The sequence below is a fragment of the Spinacia oleracea genome, chromosome 4 (genome assembly GCF_020520425.1).
Source record: "Spinacia oleracea cultivar Varoflay chromosome 4, BTI_SOV_V1, whole genome shotgun sequence".
Classification (NCBI taxonomy): domain Eukaryota; kingdom Viridiplantae; phylum Streptophyta; class Magnoliopsida; order Caryophyllales; family Amaranthaceae; genus Spinacia; species Spinacia oleracea.
Genome location: NC_079490.1, coordinates 58,370,047 through 58,388,307, shown reverse-complemented (window position 1 = coordinate 58,388,307; position 18,261 = coordinate 58,370,047). Strand labels below are relative to the sequence as shown.

Here is an 18,261-nt window from a genome sequence, read left to right as displayed (position 1 = left end):
AATAAGTAATAGGTCTCAAAATAGTAAATGGTTATGAACGAACGGATATGAGACTATCAAAACGGTTCCCATTATGGGTAGAAAAGGTAGGAAGAGCCGAAGAGCTTGAAACTGATTTCTATTCCAAATAACAAAAACACCCTACGTTGTCAAATTTTACAATATTTTTTATTACCACAAAGTCGCTACGAAATTTTTATTAATAACTCGCCAACTCAATTACCGGTTTACTATTTTGACTGATAGTAGTAACTTGTGAAAAAAGACTCGACTTATCGTTGACTAGAACAACATGTTAGTTAAACGTTTGTAAATGTAATGTGTTACACTTATACTGAAGCTATTATTCCATTTTCATTCCGTAAAAAAAAAAAATGAAAAAAAGAAGTTAATATTCCTTTTGCTATCTAAAAGAATAAATTATTTTAAAAAAAATGATGAAAGATATATAGATGCCAAGTGTCATTTGCATGGCCGCATAGCAGTATTTCAAAATGATCACACCCTTGTCCAATTTGAGTCTTTCCCTCATCTCTTACATTCTCTCCCTCCAACATCCCTGCAAGTAATCTCTCTCTCTCTCTTTCTCATCTCTTGCATTACTTTTCTTCCAACATTTTCTTATCAAGACGTACAAGTCCTATAGTCTCCCCTGCTTTCTTAAATATTTTCTGGCATGGCTGTGGCAGAGCTTTCTCCTTGTTATCAAACTCAAATTGTTAAACCTCCCCATCTTTCGTGGTTGTCGAATAACCATAAATTGAATCTTCTAGGGCTTCCTAAAGCATCAAGGATTACCGAGATTTGTTGCTCTCTTGCTCCCAAGTAAGCTTAATTTTCTATATATTTAATCTTACTTGCTTTATTTACTCTTTTAATTTATTATTGCTTTATTCAGTCAAGTTCAAACTCCGGTTGCTGTTCCTACTGGTGCCCAGAGCATCAAGCCTGAATGCTATGGAGTTTTCTGCTGGACTTACGATTTGAAAAAGGTGTTTCTAATTTCTATACCTATTAATTTTATCATTATTATTCTTTCAAAATGCACATCTTTGATATCTGATTAATCTTTGCTTGAATGTGTCCAGGAGGAGGAGACCAGATCATGGAAGAAAATGATCACAATTGCCATTTCAGGTGCAGCTGGGACAATATCAAACCATTTGCTATTCAAAGTAAGCAATACAGTAAACCAGATACTTCCATAAATAACTAACTATCATCTCTACTTGAATCAATACAAGTATGGAATGTGCCATTTTATTTACATAACAAATATCTATTAGTGCAGCATTTACTTCTTACTTGTTAGTAGTCACAATTTCAAAGAGACAGGACACCACGTTGTTGAATGTTGAATTTATTGCACAACTCTTTGGAAGAAAGAGACAGGACACCACCTTGTTCAATTTATTTTACCTTGTAAAATCTTTGTGGATCATCTCTGGAGTTCTGCTTGATATAAACCTCTTTATTAATATTTACCTATTTCTTTCAAACCTTTGAAATTGGGAAATCTATTCCAACTACAAGTACACAGTAATTCGTAAAATAGGAGAAGCTCAGGCTTTATTTGAACCCTTTATTGCTTGCTTTCCGGTTCCAGTGATTCAATTTATCCTGTATGTTGATGAAAAATAAATAATAGAAATTATACAGTATGCGAAACTAGTAATTTAACTCATTATGTCAATGTAGTCAGCTACTGAAAGTTTGCATTGTGAGGTAATGAGATTAGGTATCATCTACGTTGTTTTAGGTACTTCCATCACCCTCTATCATCCACTACAAAATATTTTGATTTTCAAACTTCCATTTTAATTGTCGTTTCAAGGTAAGTGTCACAATTTCAAAGGATAGTATTATGTTTTTTCTAAGTGTACTGTTATGTTTCGTGGCAGCTTGCTTCTGGTGTGGTATTCGGACCAGATCAACCAATTGCTTTGAAATTACTAGGATCTGAAAAGTCATTTCATGCTCTAGAAGGTCTAATTACATTCATCCCGGCCCTCTTGATTTGATTCAGTTGATATTGCTAATCCTAATTCTATGTAACTTGTTTAGACATATCTAGTGTCTAATTGTTTTCTTCTAATCTGCAAATGACTTCAGGAGTAGCAATGGAACTTGAGGACTCATTATATCCATTGCTAAGGGAAGTTAGCATTGGCATTGATCCTTATGAGGTATTCGAAGATGCTGAATGGGCCCTTCTAATTGGAGCCAAGCCTCGTGGGCCTGGTATGGAACGAGCTGACTTGTTGGACATTAATGGAAAGATTTATGCTGAGCAAGTACGGAACATCCCTTTCCCTAATATATATTGTGTTCTGATATAATAACATGATTTCAGATCCCCACTTATCATGCATATTCTTTAATTTGATATGTTTAATAACAGGGAAAAGCACTCAATGCTGTAGCATCACCTAATGTCAAAGTTATTGTGGTTGGAAATCCCTGCAACACCAAGTGAGATTTATCTGTTTCTCTCTTAATTTATGTCACAAAAGTGTTTAATTTTTATTGCATCTGATATTGCTTTCCATGGCAGTGCACTAATCTGCTTGAAAAATGCTCCAAATATACCCGCAAAGAATTTTCATGCCTTGACTAGATTAGATGAAAACCGAGCTAAATGTCAGGTGGGAATATATTAGCGGATTAGCCTATTAGTGACTCATTTGGTAAAATAATCGCTGAGCCTAATTGGTAACGCGTTAACTGTTTGTTGCAGCTGGCACTAAAAGCTGGTGTGTTCTATGACAAGGTATCTAATGTGACCATTTGGGGAAACCACTCAACCACTCAGGTACTGGATTGCTTTCTGTTCTAATGACTAGAAAGCTCTAATGCAAAGGCATGGTGCATCTAATAAAATGGGGGCTTTTTTGTTTTAACTTAACCCAGGTTCCAGATTTTCTAAATGCCCAAATTGGTGGGGTTCCTGTCAAAGAAGTTATAAAGGACCAGAAGTGGTTAGAAGAGGAGTTTACTGAGAAAGTTCGGAAGGTGACTGGTTTTTTTTTTATAGTGATACTGTGTCTGACATTTGAATGTGTACTTACTAGTGCAAAATATAAGCTAACTACTATACATCTTCTTCTTTCCAGAGAGGTGGAGTGCTAATTCAGAAATGGGGTAGATCTTCTGCTGCGTCAACTGCTGTATCAATTGTTGACGCTATAAAATCCCTTATAACCCCAACTCCACCCGGTGACTGGTTTTCTTCTGGGGTAAGCATAAGACTAATTTCATATATACTTGGGTTTACTTTATGAGTTGAATCTAGTTAAAACATCTGATATTAAAAGAAAATGTTGGCCTATCCAGGTTTATACCAATGGAAATCCTTATGGTATAGCTGAGGATCTTATTTATAGTATGCCTTGCAGATCAAAGGTCAGATTCTCATGGAAGGTTTTTAATTTTATTTCTTGGTATTCTCATTGAAGTTATGATTGAGGTATTATATATATGTATTATTGTTATCCTCTAAGCAAATATTCTAAGTTACTACAGGGAGATGGTGATTATGAGCTTGTCAAGGATGTGATATTTGATGATTATCTTCGTAAGAGAATAAAAACGGTATGGTTTTCACGTCTAAAGAGTGTCATTGGAATTAAAATCTGACTAGCTTCCTGTAAATAAAACAATAACAGTAATTGGGTTTATTGGCAGTCTGAAGAGGAATTATTGGCTGAAAAGCGATGCACAGCACACCTTACTGGAGAGGTATGCTGAGTGCCACTTACACACTGTTTTCACAAAATCAATCTATGTTACTTTAAATCTGCTTGCCTTGTTTTCTCTTTCAAATGCTTCTTATTGTTAATTCGTTGTGGTATGACATTTCTTTCAGGGTATTGCTGTTTGTGATCTTCCAGCAGGAGACACGATGCTTCCTGGAGAAATGTAGATTTAGTATAAACTGAGATCCAACTGCCCATTCTGGGAATTTCTTTCATGTAATCATCTCATATTTAAAGCCAAAGCATTCACACGCTATAATTGGGAATAATGTGATTTAGAATTTAGGCTTGCTCGTTTCTTGTCATCTTGTTTGTTGTCATCTTTTATGATCAGCAAATAATAAGTTAAGGCCCTCGATTTATCAGATTTCTACTGTGTCCAGTATTACCAAATGCGCAAAATGTATACCACCAATTTCTCAATTTCTCAATTTCTCAATTTGTAGCAAACATTAAGTTAAAGGCCTCAATTTCTTTTCATTTTCTTTTCCCTTTTTGCATTAATATATTACTCCGTTTTTTTTTACATAACAATATTTTATTTCTAGGAAAATTTGTCAAATACAACTGTAAAAACTTCTCACAACCTCAAACTCTCAATTTTCTTAATTACAATCTAAAACTTAATTCCACATTTCTAATTACAACCCCTTGTCAGATTACGGCGAAAAACAATCGGATAGTGAAGTCATTATTATAATTTCATCCCAATTAAACGATTTCAAAAAAATAACCATTAATCAAATAACAAAAATCAAAAACTCTGTTTTTTTTGTGGTGCGCTAAAAGCCGCCCTATATTACTCAAAACCGCCCCACTATTTCCCAGTAAGGCCCTGTTCTTTAGAGCTGAACTGAACTGAACTGAACTGAACTGAATTGAATTGAACTGAACTGAACTGAATGTTCCTGAACTGAACTGAACTGAACTGAACTGAATGCTCCTGAACTGAACTTAACTGAACTGATCTTTACTTAACAGAATATATTCCCGAAATAAATAATAAATAATAAATAATAAATGATAAATAATAAATAATACTAATTAATAAAAATAATAATAAATTATTAATTATTAATAAATATTTAGTTATAAATAATAATAATAATAAGTAATATAATAATATAAGTATAAATAATAATTAATATAATAATATAATAATATAAATATAAATAATAAGTAATACAATAATATAAATAATAATATAATTAATAATAATAATAATAATAATAATATATTTAATATTAATAATAATAATAATATATTATAATAATAATAATTATTATTTAAATAAAATAAATTAAATTAAATTAATTGAATTGAATTGAATTAAACTGAATTAAATTGAACTGAATTTAATGCTCCTGAACTGAATGCTCCTGAATTGAACTGAACTGAACTGAATGCTCCTGAACGGAACTGAACTGCCAAATAAGTCCTGAAGCTGAAATTAAGCCAAAAAGAACAGGGCCTAATACCCTTATTTAATCCAACTTCCCCCAACTTTCACCTCATCCATCTTGGAGAGAGAAAATGTCTCTTCATTCAACCACCACCACACACCTATCTGCACTCAACGGTCGACCACCACCACACGTCCACACCCACCTGCACTCAACGACCGACCACCAACACACACCCACCTGCACTCAACGGCCGATCACCACCACACGTCCACACCCACCTGCACTCAACGGCCGACCACCAACACCCACCCACCTGCACTCACAGACACACCCACCGTGGAGCGCAGCACCGTCGACTACCGTTTCTCGGGTCATCTTCCGTCGATATGACCAGCATCGCCGATGACCACCGTTTCTCGTAGCATCCTCCTTCCCCTTGCTTGTGAAGTCGGTGGTCGGCCCTCCACCACTGTTGCTCGCAGCATCTTCAATTCCTTCCCCTCTCCTGTGAAGTCGGTGGTCCGCCCTCCACCACCGTTGCTCACAACAGCGTTACACACCCAGCACCGCCAACCACCGGATGAATCTAGCAGGACATCCACCGGTTGAATCTAGCAGCAGCGGAAGTGTAAAACGTTTGTTAAGGCTCAAAACTCTTGCTGATCTTATTCACGTGAAGAGTATACATACATACATACATACATATATATATATATATATATATATATATATATATATATATATATTACACAAGAAATCACAGCAATATGTAAACTCTTAGCTAGTAGCCCTAGTTTAGGAAACTATATATTACACAAGAAATCACAGCAATATGTAAACTCTTAGCTAGTAGCCCTAGTTTAGGAAACAATCCTAAATTGCATAAAACTGTCACAATATATTCCTATATTATCTCAACACCCTCCTCAAGTTGGAGCATGGGAGTAAAAAATGCCCAACTTGGAGAGAAGAAGATCAAATTGTGTCTTTCCTAGCGCCTTTGTAAAAATGTCTGCCAACTGAGTTGAAGTGGGAACATAAGACGGGGCAATTAAACCATCCGTGATTGCATCTCGGACAAAATGACAGTCAACTTCTATGTGTTTAGTACGTTCATGAAAAAATGGATTCTTAGCCATGTGCAATGCAGATTGATTGTCGCAGAATAAACGGATGGACTTGAATCTTTCACTCGATTTAGGACATTAGTTAGCGTGTACTCATTTATTTGATTGGTAATGTTAGTGTTCTTTTATACTCGTTCCATAATAAAGACCCTATCTTGGATTTTGTAGTTTAATTTCTTTTCTTCTCTTTTCTTTTCTTCTTCTTTTCTTTCTTTCTTTTCTTGGTTTGTGCTTTTCATTTCTAGTCTTTCCTTGAGTAGATTTGCTGGTTTTTAGTGTTTGTCAGTTTTTAGGATTCAATTAGTTGCTCATTCTTTCCTAGTTGAGTTTAGTTTGCTAGAGACTAGCAAACGCTTAGTTTGGGGGAGTTTGATGAGCGACATTTATGTCGCTCTTAGCTTAGGATTTTATGTTAGTTTTTATACTTTTTATAGTTTTTGTAGCTTTTTGTATGAATTTTATAAGTTTCGTTCCATCTTGTGCTTTATAGGTGATTATGATGAAAAGTGATGGAAAACAAGTAGAATCAAGCCAAAACAGGGCTTGTGCGATCGAGTGATGGTTTATGCGCCCGAATAGGGGAGTGCAAATGAGTACAAGGAATATCCATTTCTGTGCGATCGAACGTGCTCTGTTGTTCGGTCGCACAGGATTGATTTTTGGAGTCAGAAGGTCTCTAATTTGGGATGCGATCGCAGAGCCTACTATTCGACAGCACAGGTTTTGTGCGACCGAACGTGCTCTGTTGTTCGGTCGCACAGGTTTGGTTTTTGGAGGCAGAATGTCCCTAATTTAGGATGCGACCGCACAAGGTCATCAACTCGACCACACAAGAGTTGTGCGCCCACACAAGGCTTTTCGTTCGAGCGAATCATGCTGCAGAGGAATTGTGAGCCAAAGAAACTCCATTCGACCGAATAGGGTTCTTCGTTCGGTCGCACATGACGAAGGAAATGTTCTTCGCTGCCTTTGCTCGCACAGGACCCAGTATGTTCTCGAATGACTCTTTTACGTTCGGTCGCACAAAAGGTCTGTGCGACCGAATGGTTGCGCGGGCTGCTCTTATTCGAATTTTGGCTTCTATTTGGAGAAACTTATAAATAGATTTTTCCATTTTGTTAAGTGTAGAATTTTAGTTGATAGTTTTAGACTTTCAAAGTTAGTTTTTCAGCATTTCTAGAGAGAGAAACTCTCCTCCATTGAAACATCAATTTGTAATTCTCTAAACTCTTCTTCTAATTTTGTGCAATTCAATTCAATTTCTTAATTCTTGCTTTTGTTGTGATTGTTGATTGTTCTATAATTCCTTCAATTCTTGAATTCTTCTTGATTTTACTTTAGTTACTTTAATCTTTAATTCTCTTGTTAATTGTTCAATTGATTGTTCTAGTCTTTGATTCTCTCTTCCTAATCCTTCAATTTCATGCTTGCTAGTGTAGAAATTAATGGATTTCTTGATTTCTAGAATGGCTAGTGAGTAGATTTAGGTTAGGGAAAGGGGAGAATCTAGGGGCCTAATTAGGGGAATTTGATGATTTAATTGATTAATGATTGATGTGATTAAATTGATTTAGAGCTAGGATTTTCCATGATCAATTTAGTAGTAGTTGCAAATGCTAGTTGATTGAGTTAGATTGGAATGTATGATTTAGGTTTGGCAAGACATTGTGAGCCTAATTCATGAAAGTGAATGATAGTTCCTATTATATGCAAGCTAATCTAGCTTAGGACTATGCGAAAGCTTTCCATAGGCTAGGTTGCTTCGCGTGCTCTATCCGAGAGGTGGCGAGTACGTCATTAGTTTTCATTCCCCTATGTGCTATTTCATTGCATCATTCATGATTACTATATGGTAGTTCATTTCCCCCGATTTCCCTAGACTATCCCCAACTCCCTAACGGTTAGCTTCCTTGATTCAATCTAGTTTAATTGTTAGTTTAGCATCTTAGTGATAATTCAAATCAAACCTCTTGTTCGAATTAGCTTGATGATCAATTTCACAAGTTTTGGGAAACCATTAGCAAGCTTTATGTGTCCTTATCTTTCACCGAGGCACTCAAACAAATGCCTCACTATTCTAGATTCATGAGAGATATTCTTTGTGGCAAGCGAAGTTGTGAAGCAAAGGAGATCGTGCAACTCACAGAGAGTTATAGCGCTCTAATTCAACACTCCTTTCCCCCAAAACTCAATGATCCCGGGAGTTTTTCTATCCCTTGTAGCATTCAAAAGCTCAAATTTGATAATGCTCTTTGTGATTTGGGGGCGAGTGTGAGCATCTTGCCATATAAGACTTATGAGAAGCTCAATCTAGGAGATCTCTCTCCTACCGCTATGTCATTGGAGCTAGCCGATCGATCGGTTATGTTTCCATTGGGTAGGATTGAGGATGTTCCACTAGTTGTTGGCAAGCTTACTTTCCTTGTGGATTTCGTCGTCTTGGACATTGATGAGGATGCCCATACCCCCATTATCTCGGGGAGGCCATTTTTGGCCACCGCGGGTGCTCTTATCGATGTGCAAGGGGGACTAATCACTTTGAAAGCGGGAGACGCCAAGGCTAGTTTCAAGCTTGCAATTGATGAACATTGTTGCTCTAAAATGAAAAGTTGCATGAAAGTTGACACTCTTGCTTGTGTTGAGCACAATCATTCTTGTGCCATTACTTCTAACAATCCTTGTGTTCTTGAGTGTGATTTTGAGATTGATAGGAAGGTGAAGAAGGATGTGCACGAAAGCTCCTTTGTGCAAGGTGATCCCTATGATGACGTCATTACCATTCCCGACACATTCGGGATGGATCTTGATGATGCAAAGTCACTCACTCCGGCATCTAATGGTAAGAAGTGTATGAGCAAGAAGTCCAAGCACGACAATCCTATTCCTACAAGGACTTGGTTTGTTCCCCACTCATTAAGTGGCGGTTTGGGTAAGTTGTTTGTGCCCAAGGAGGCCAAGAAAGGTTTGTTGACTAGTGTTGACCCGAGGTTTGTGGTGTTTGACCCCCCTTGACTTTTGGGGGGTTCCGTCAAGCTAATGACATTAAACGAGCGCTACCGGGAGGCAACCCGTGTATTCATTTCCTCTCTTGTCCCCCCATGAGCTTTGGGGGGATTCGTCAAGCTAATGACGTTAAACGAGCGCTACCCGGGAGGCAACCCGGTTGTCTAACCCCTAGTTTTAGTTTTTGTTAGATTTTGTGCATTAATTTCCATTAATTAGTTTAATTTTCGATTTAAAGGGGAAGCTTGTAAAATATTTGCAAAATCATGTTATGTGAGACCGAACGTGCTCTGTCGTTCGATCGTACAAACCAAGTTTTTGAGACAGAATGGCCAGTTTTTGGTAAACGATCGCACAGTTTCAGAAATTCGACCGCACAAGGTCTGTGCGACCGAACGACTCTTTCTGTTCGATCACACAGGTCTGTGCGACCGAACGGCTTAATCTGTTCGATCGCACAGCTTGGCGGAGCTGTTCCTGAGGTCATTAATTTGAAAAATCGCGAGCCCCTCCCCCATTTTTCCTTCATTTGCTCGACTCTCCTCTCCATTGCCCTCTCTTCTCTCACTTACTACCACTACTCCTCATCAAATTCATTCACTTCCCTTCACAAATTTCACTCCCCATTCATCAAATACACTCAATCTCATTCATCCCAACCCCCAAAATCCCCAAATTTTCAGATTTTTGCAAAATCCCCAATTTCTAGGGTTTTTGTGAAATTGTTCATAAGTGTGTGTGTGGTGAATTGAAAATCTTGAGGATACTTGGGATCGATCCTAGACTACTTCCTTTGGTTGTGGTGATGATTTCTTTCCCTTAATTCTTGTATTTCGTTCCATTTTCACCATGTTCATATTGTTTTTGATTTTTCTGAAATAATTGATTCTTGGGTGTTTGTTGATGCATGTTTGTATTGTGGTTAATCTTTAATTGTCTAGATGATCTATTCATGTTTAATTCCTTGTTCCATTTAAGCTCTAGACTTTTTGACATGATTTTGTGAGATTTTGAGCTCCTTTGACTATACTTGTTTGTGGAAGTGTTGGTTGTTTGATTGTGGTTATTGTTGTGGAGTAATGTGGTTAGTTCAAGCTTGTTTAGGAGTTGGTGTAATGTTTAGAGCTTGATGATGAATTGATGAAGATAATTTAACCTTAGCTCTTGTAGTTGTTCGTTTGTCCTAGATTGTGAACTAACTTAGTTTATCCGTCTTTGTGTGTCTTGGTTTGTTTCTTTTTGTTTTGTAGATTTTTTCTTAGCATCCACTCATCTCAATGGCACCAAAACACTCCAAGAAGAACCCCACCGCAACCGCGACCGCGACCACCTCTTCATCAAAGAGGAAGGCAACAACGGCACCAACCCCGCCGAACATGGAAACTTTCGGAATTGAGTTCGTCGAGCAAAGGTCTTGGGACTTCTTCGAGCTCCTTTCCAAGAGGACAATTAAGCCCACCAAGTTCTTCCATCGGGAGAGTGTTCGTAGTTTGGGGGTCGAGGGCGAGGTTGACAAGTTGATCAAGGGCCTAGGGTGGGAAGAGTTCGCAAAGATGAGTGCCCCAACCTATAAAAGGTTGACATTGGAGTTCCTCTCCTCGGCTCGGAAAAACCTTGTAGAATATGAGGATGGTGATAGTGTGGTGGAATTGAGCTTCCAAGTCTTCGGTCGCTAATACAAGTTGAACCACAATCAAATCAATGCCCTCTTCTCCATCGACTCGGAGCATGGTTTCATCACGAACCCAAGGTCCGAATGTTCTAACAACTATGATGAAAATAGTTGGTGGAGGGAGCTCACCGGAGACGACGGGGATTTCTTCTCCGCCTCGGCCAAGTCTTCCGCATTCCATCATCCGGCCATCCGCATCATGAGCCGGCTCCTCATCTATGCCCTTTTCTCTAAGTGTGCTACCGGTGCCTTGTCGGGCATGGAACTTGGTGGCTTATGGTTGGCCACACAAGAGGAGCAAGGGGTACTTGATTTCGGGCAATTGCTCATTTCCCGGATCATCGAGGTTAGGGATAGCCACTTGAATAAATCCGACATCCTCCTTGGCGGCATGCTTACTCTTCTTGTTCGGCTTCTACCGAACAACCCTCATGCCAAGGAGATGGCGGCTTTACCTCCCGTGGCCGGTGGTGAGTTCTTAAACATCCGGGCGATGTTCAATGTTACTTGGCTCCACTACACCACCAATGAGGCGCAATAGATTTGTCTTGTGCGGAAGAACGATTGGTGCTTTCTTCCGCACCCACCCATCACTTCATGGTCCCCTAATGTCTGCTACTTGCTTCCGCGGCATCAAAAGTTTGTCAAGGCCGCCGCCGCCACTTCCGAGCCTACCGGTACCACTACCGATCCTACTCAAGCTCCCCCTCGGTCTCCTAGTCCTCCTCCTCCGAATATGGGTAACATTCCTCTCTCCTCTCCTTTTGACATGACGGGTTTGCAATCCACCCTTGCGACTCTCTTGCAAGGGCAAGAGGACCAAGCACGTGTCTTGGCTTCTCTTGCTTCTCAAGGGAGCCGCACGGGGGATTCATTTCCCGATTTTGACTCGTCCTACTACGGTAGGCGGGTGTACGACTTTCATGTTGACAAAGGGGACTTTGCCCCCTATGTCAACTACCCTTACCACCCTCCCCAACAAGGGCCCATCCCTAGTTGGAATGAGGAGCGTACACCCACCTACCCGTATTGGACGGGTCCATCCCAACCCGGTGTCACTCCCCCCTCCTTTCCGCCCTATGACTATACTATGATGGGCGGTAGTGACTACCGTGGTGACCCTATATACCCTACTCCCCCACCGGTGGATCGGCCTAGTGAGTGGCCCGAGGATTTCACCGGTTGGCCTAGGGGATATATGGGTGGTTGGGATGGCCCCCGAAGAGAGCCACCCCATGGAAACTACCCCCTTGTGCCCGAATATGGTTGGCCGCCTGTAGACACCTACTTTTGTCCCCATTCCCGAAAGGGAAGGTTCGATGATGAGAACATAAATCTCCATTTGGCAACGCATCTCCTATAAAATAACGAATCTCAATCACCCTTTCATTTCGGCCAAAACTGCTATTTATAGAAACTTGCTAAGAATAGTAACTGCCGTAAGAAGTAGTTGTTAAAAGTGGCAAAGTCATAAAAGATAGAAATCTGTCAGAATTAGGTGTTGCACTCTAACATAAGTCCTAAAAGAGATAGAATTGGCAAAAGGAATTCTATTCCTGCTATTATTCGGAAATAAGAGTTACGTATTAATTAAATTCCTAACGAACCTAGAGTTCGTAACGGGCCCAGACGCATTCCGTCATAACTTGATACGCACTAAGAAACTCGGATAAGTCTCAAAAGCTCCGTGATTAAGAGTCCAAATCTGACCAAAGGCTCGGCTCAGATCCTATTTTCAACGCTGATTTCGGCGCCCAGCCCTGGGCGCTGAAAATACCTGGGGCCGTGTCGTCTCCGAATTCTTTTTGGATTCGTATTCTAAAGATCTATCTTTCCACAAACTCTTTCCCTATAAATATAGGCTAAAAACCGACGTGAACAGGACACAATTCCATAACCTGAGTATTGACTATAGCCTTAAGCCTAGCCTCACGCTGCGAAATTGATCCTGCGTTCTGTCGCAATCGACCCAAAAGTCGAACAGAACGCGTCCTTCCCCTTGTAGCTGATGATTTAAGCCTGAATACTGGAACACTTCTTAGAAACCCGAGATTCATTAAATAAAAGGAGAAATAGCAAAGCCAAGTGGTTAGTTTTCTGAGAACCGTGACGCACCTCTCAAGGGTGCGTTGTAATGTGTCCCTCATATGATTTAATCGCTTTCATCACCCTTTTATAAAATTGTCAAACTATTAACTTGATTGATCTATCACGCCTAATAAGATAATACCCTGGACAATTGAATTATCATGCTAGGTACCTTAAATCAATCTAAGTAAGATAATCACGATCGATTTAGTATTATGTGTTGCATATTGCTAAAATCAATTCAGAATAGTTTAATAGTTTAAACGCATGTCCCTTCAATTATTTATGCTGAGCTAGTAAGGATAACCTGCCTCTGGAGTTATCGATGAGCACTCCTCTCGGTAGTTACAGTCCCCCGAACTCTCAATCTCTGCCCTGCGGGTGTACGTTGAGCGATCCCCACACCAGGGATCACAAGGGAACCTATGGCCGTCGTGGTCGAACATAATTGCACTCCCTTTATGTCACGATAACCGGGTTTTGTCAGTTTTTCTCATTGTCGTTAAAAACTGAATGACGACTCCTATATTACTAGTTGATTGGGTGTAAACTCACAGGAAACCTAACTACACTTGATCTGACGACGTCACGCCCACGAGGGACGAGGTCATGCATTAGCCTCGTGCTTTTTCGACCCCCTCACAGTGGCGACTCCACTGGGGAACGTTAATGAAATACTCGTGCTCGAAGGTAATCAAAATAGCCGAAGGGTGAAACGATCCTACTCCGCGTTTATTTCCTTATCAAGTTGGGACGACCTGAAAATCAGCATATTAATGTGAACGGACAGAACCGCATAAAAAATCTCGGCTCCCTTGGCATGTTTCATCTCGGGAGTTGGGACTAAGGATACCCATCGCCAACCGGGGGGTGCATACGCTTCGAATGTTGTCCACTCGACACTTTTCGCTAGTAGTACACCCGTCCCAAACCCAATCGCTCGCCCACTACGGTCCCTCTCATTGGTGCATGCCCTCTTGGCTTACATCGTGATTGGCCTCTTGGGACGAAATTCGTCTGTTGAATGAACTACCTCGACCGGGGCATGTGTTGGATCTACGATAGAAGCGGTACCAAGCCAGGCGCAAATATTACCCATAGAAGCCTATCATAAACTACGTGACATATTATTTTTTGCTTCATGTTGTAATGCTAGTTATGTGTAGCGAATTATGTGATTATTTTATGATTGTGTGTGACAAGTAATACCGGAAAACCAACGACCCTAAAAATTTCCCAAACATTCATAAACACCGATTGGCCAAAGAGTTATACCAAAATACGTGTTCCGCAACCCCGGGCGATCGCCACAAAAATAAGCGACGCCTAGGATGGCCTGTAACGGATCCCACAACGCTGCACAACGCGTAAAGGACGTTATTAGGCAAGCACGCAAAATTAAGTTGCATGTACGAAAAAAATAGACGAACAGAATACGAGTACCAGTCAGGGACGCATTTTCAGCGCCCCTGGCTGGGCGCCAATTATTTCATCGCCCCTGCTGGGCGCCGAAGTTGCTGCTTGGCCTTTGGGCCAGGCACCGCAGCCTCGGTGCCCGCGCACAAAATATACGTAGTAATAAAAAAATTCGTAACAAATTTGCTACGAGGACGTATGAAAAAGGCACTCAATTCTAAAAACGACTTATAAAATAAATAACTCCTTGCGTCGTCATTAGGCCTCCTATGACGACAATGTTCGGCACCAAAACCAAGCATGCCAATTAATGTAACTTTGAATGTCACGCGGGCAAGTGTTTCGAAAATCTAAAGAATGACCAAAAGAAAAGCCAAAATATACCAACAAGAGTTAGGATAGGAAACCGATAGGAAGAGTCAAAAGTCTAGACTAAGTAATGCTTAACTTTGGGCCTAAACTTTAGCTTGTCTTGTGCATAGGGCTGGTTCTGCCACTTGGCGTCGATCTGAAAATCAAAGGTTAGTACGTCTCGAAGATACATCACCAACACAAGGTTTAGCAACTCTAAGCTCCATTCGTCACTCCCCCTTTCAAGGATCTCCGATTCCCCAACCTCGATTCGCACCCTCAAACATGTCCATAGAAGAGCTGCGGGATCAAATGTCCCAAATGACCCTACTTATGAATCAACTGAAAATGGAAAACGAATCCTTAGCGGCTGCGCAAGCCAAACATGACCTCGATAACGAGAAGAAGATCGAAAAAATGGTTCTGTAGCAAACTATGGGGAGCAAGTATTTCTCCCTCGATCCTGAACCTTTTCCCAGCAAACTACCGGAAAAGTTTAGTTCATCCGACTTACCGAAGTTCAAAGCCACGGACAATCCCCGTGATCATCTCTTGAGCTTTGTGAATGCCATGAACTTGAAAGGTGTGGACAACTCCATGTATCTGCCTGCCTTTCCTTTGTCCTTGGAACCTGTGCCACTCAAATGGTACTACCACCAGGACCCTAAGCTCTTCCCCACTTGGGAGGACTTTGTCAATGTCTTCATCAAGCAATACTCGTCGAACATGGATTTTCAAGTCACCATGCGCGAGCTGGAAGTCCTCTTCCAAAAGAAAAATGAAGGTTTCACGACCTACTTTGCTAGATGGAGGGACCAAGCGGCCCAACTAATCAATAGGCCTGCTGAAACTGAATTGGTCCAAAAATTCATTGACAACCTAGACCCAGCTTATAAACAACATCTTAGATACTTGGGCCTTGATACCTTCAAGAGGGTTTACGATGTGGGAATAAAGATTGAGGACGACCTCACAAAAACAGCACAAAGCAAGCCTGCATACAAAAGTAATACCTACAACAGGGGCCACACGCCTCAAGCCCAAGAGGTCCACGCCGTAGAAGAAACCCCAACCCGAAGGAGCCCCGGAAGGTGGACCCGAGACCGAAAGTTTGCCCCACTCGGGTTGACTCTAGTACAAGCCTTCCAAAGACTAACCAAACAAGGAAAACTAAGGCCCATAGGCCCCACACCCGACCCTCCATTCAAAAATAAATACTGGGTCGAGGGCGCCCGCTGCGAGTTCCATCAAGGAAATGGGCATGATACTGAAAACTGCTGGAATCTAAAAAACACGATCCAGGATATGATAAAGGATGAAATAATACCCCTCCCTAACGTTGGCAAACCCAACAACAACAAGAGCCCACTCGGCTCTTGTCACATCTCTTTCGATCAACCGGAAAATATGAACTTTGACCCTACGGTGTATATTACGCCCCAAGGTGCACCACTCGCCATGGTCCCTATGGATCAAATCGAGAGAGAAGTGTGCGGTGTGTGGGATGATGATGCTGAAGATATCTACCTGTCCCAAGTATCGGGCCAGGACCTCTTTACTGAAACTTGGCCCGGGCATGCTCCCATTGACACCATCCCTCAAGAGCCCGAAGTTGACAATCTCACTCGGTCCGCAAGGGTATACCAACAGGATATTCGCCCACCTCCCGTGGACGACATCCCAGTCAGACAGACTCCTGAAAACGTGCGGCACACCACCGTCGCAGAAGTCATCTAAAATCCTCTCTTGAAGCAACTAAAAAGAACCAAAGTCGAGATTACCATCTGGGATCTCATGTGCACTTCAAAGGAACATCGTGAAAAACTTATTCGCTCACTTGACCTCATCCCAGTCCCTACGGACATCACACCTGACTCGTTGATTAGCCACGTCACGAGAGATGTTGAGGAAAAAGCAATAGTTTTTACTGACAAAGACTTACCTAAAGAAGGAGGCGCCCACAATAAGGCTCTCTATCTAGTGGTTGGATGCAAAGGACAAAACATCCCCCTAGCACTCGTAGATAACGGTTCAGCGGTAAATGTTTGCCCATTGCGAACCGCCCATTGCTTGGGGCTAGGAAATGATGACTTTCAAACCTCCACGCAAGGGGTGCGAGCCTATGATAACTCTCGAAGGCCTGTGTTGGGAAAAATCAACCTCACAATACAAACCGGGCCTGTGGCACGCACCACGGAGTTTCAGATAATTGACATCAAGCCCACTTTCAACCTCCTCTTAGGGCGCCCTTGGCTCCATGACTTAGGAGGTGTGGCTTCTACCTTGCACCAGATGGTTAAACCTAACCATAACAAGGTAATTCTAGAAATACACGCCCCTCCTCTCGACGTCAGTTGTACTATGGTCGGAACGACCGATGCTGCAGAAGACCTTTACAGTTTTCAAGTGGATGAAGTCATCCAAGTCATTGAGGACTACAATTTAGCATTTCTAGATCCGCGAGCGTCCCGGGTCATCCCTAAAATGTTGCTAGCTCAAGGCTATTTCCCGGGAACTCCATTGGGCATAAGGAAGAAGAACAACATGTTCCATCCCCCACCCAAAAAAACTACTCCCTTTGGTCTAGGCTATACACCAACGGAGGAAGATATTGCTGACCACTTGTCTAGGCCACGCCTTAAGCCAGCCAAGACAAAACAAACCACCCTTCTTCCCCCATACCAAAGAACCCTTAACGGTATGTTTGTCCGAGAAGGAGAAGAACACCCATGCTGCGACTTCCCTGAACCCTTTGTTCAGAATGGCCTGCTAAAACCCGGATTTGAGATTTTCCATGACTTTCATACCATGGATGAGGCACCCCACCTCACCAAGACTGAAACAGCTGAAATATTAGACAACCAAGCTCTATGGACATTGTTTAACGAATCGAGGCCTATGGAGGACGAGACTGTAATAACCACCCTAGCCCTGCAAGATGAAGGTTTCAATCCAACCCGGTTAATCACTCCTGCATCAACACCAGAAGAGACCGAGAACGGATGGGTGAAGACATATCAGTGGGTCAATGCAAAGGGAATAGAATTCAAGATGAGTAGAGGCGAAAGACCAAAGTTCTACGAGACTAAACCCAAGGCTTGAGCCATACAGAGCATTTTAGCAAAACGCCTAGTAGTTCTTTAGATGATAGAAATAATAAAACTCTAGAGAGGGTCCTAAGACCCCTTAGAATATAGGCTAATTTATTTCAGTGTGTTTTCCTTACTTTCCAAATTAATAAAGGCGTAAGGTTTCTCTTAAAAAAAAAAATTTCTCTAACACAACAAGCACTAATCATATTTGCAAAAACAAAATCAAAAAATATAAGGAAGCGGCCCACTTTAGGCCCAATAGCAAGGCCCACTCGGTCCTGAATCGTGACATCAAAACCAATTCTCGAAATCCACAAAATAAACCGTACCTCCAAGACATAGAGGTCAATC

The 18,261-nt window shown here is 41.2% G+C and overlaps 1 protein-coding gene across 2 annotated transcripts; it reads left to right on the top strand.

Annotated features, from left to right (window-relative positions):
• The first annotated feature begins 487 nt into the window (after positions 1–487).
• On the top strand, positions 488–4,224 carry LOC110802517 (malate dehydrogenase (NADP+)). Of its 2 annotated transcripts, NM_001426479.1 has the most exons (14): positions 535–825; positions 899–992; positions 1,089–1,175; positions 1,902–1,986; positions 2,113–2,294; positions 2,402–2,472; positions 2,555–2,645; positions 2,738–2,812; positions 2,911–3,012; positions 3,114–3,236; positions 3,334–3,402; positions 3,523–3,591; positions 3,685–3,738; positions 3,866–4,224. In NM_001426479.1, exons 1-14 carry the CDS (start codon positions 677–679, stop codon positions 3,920–3,922), a joined length of 1,308 nt encoding a protein of 435 aa, NP_001413408.1. In that variant the 5' UTR covers positions 535–676; the 3' UTR covers positions 3,923–4,224. The 2 variants fall into 2 exon arrangements, 1 of the variants encoding a protein (NP_001413408.1); XR_008918541.1 differs by lacking the exon at positions 3,866–4,224 and having other exon boundaries at positions 488–825; positions 3,315–3,402.
• The last annotated feature ends 14,037 nt before the right edge of the window (positions 4,225–18,261 follow it).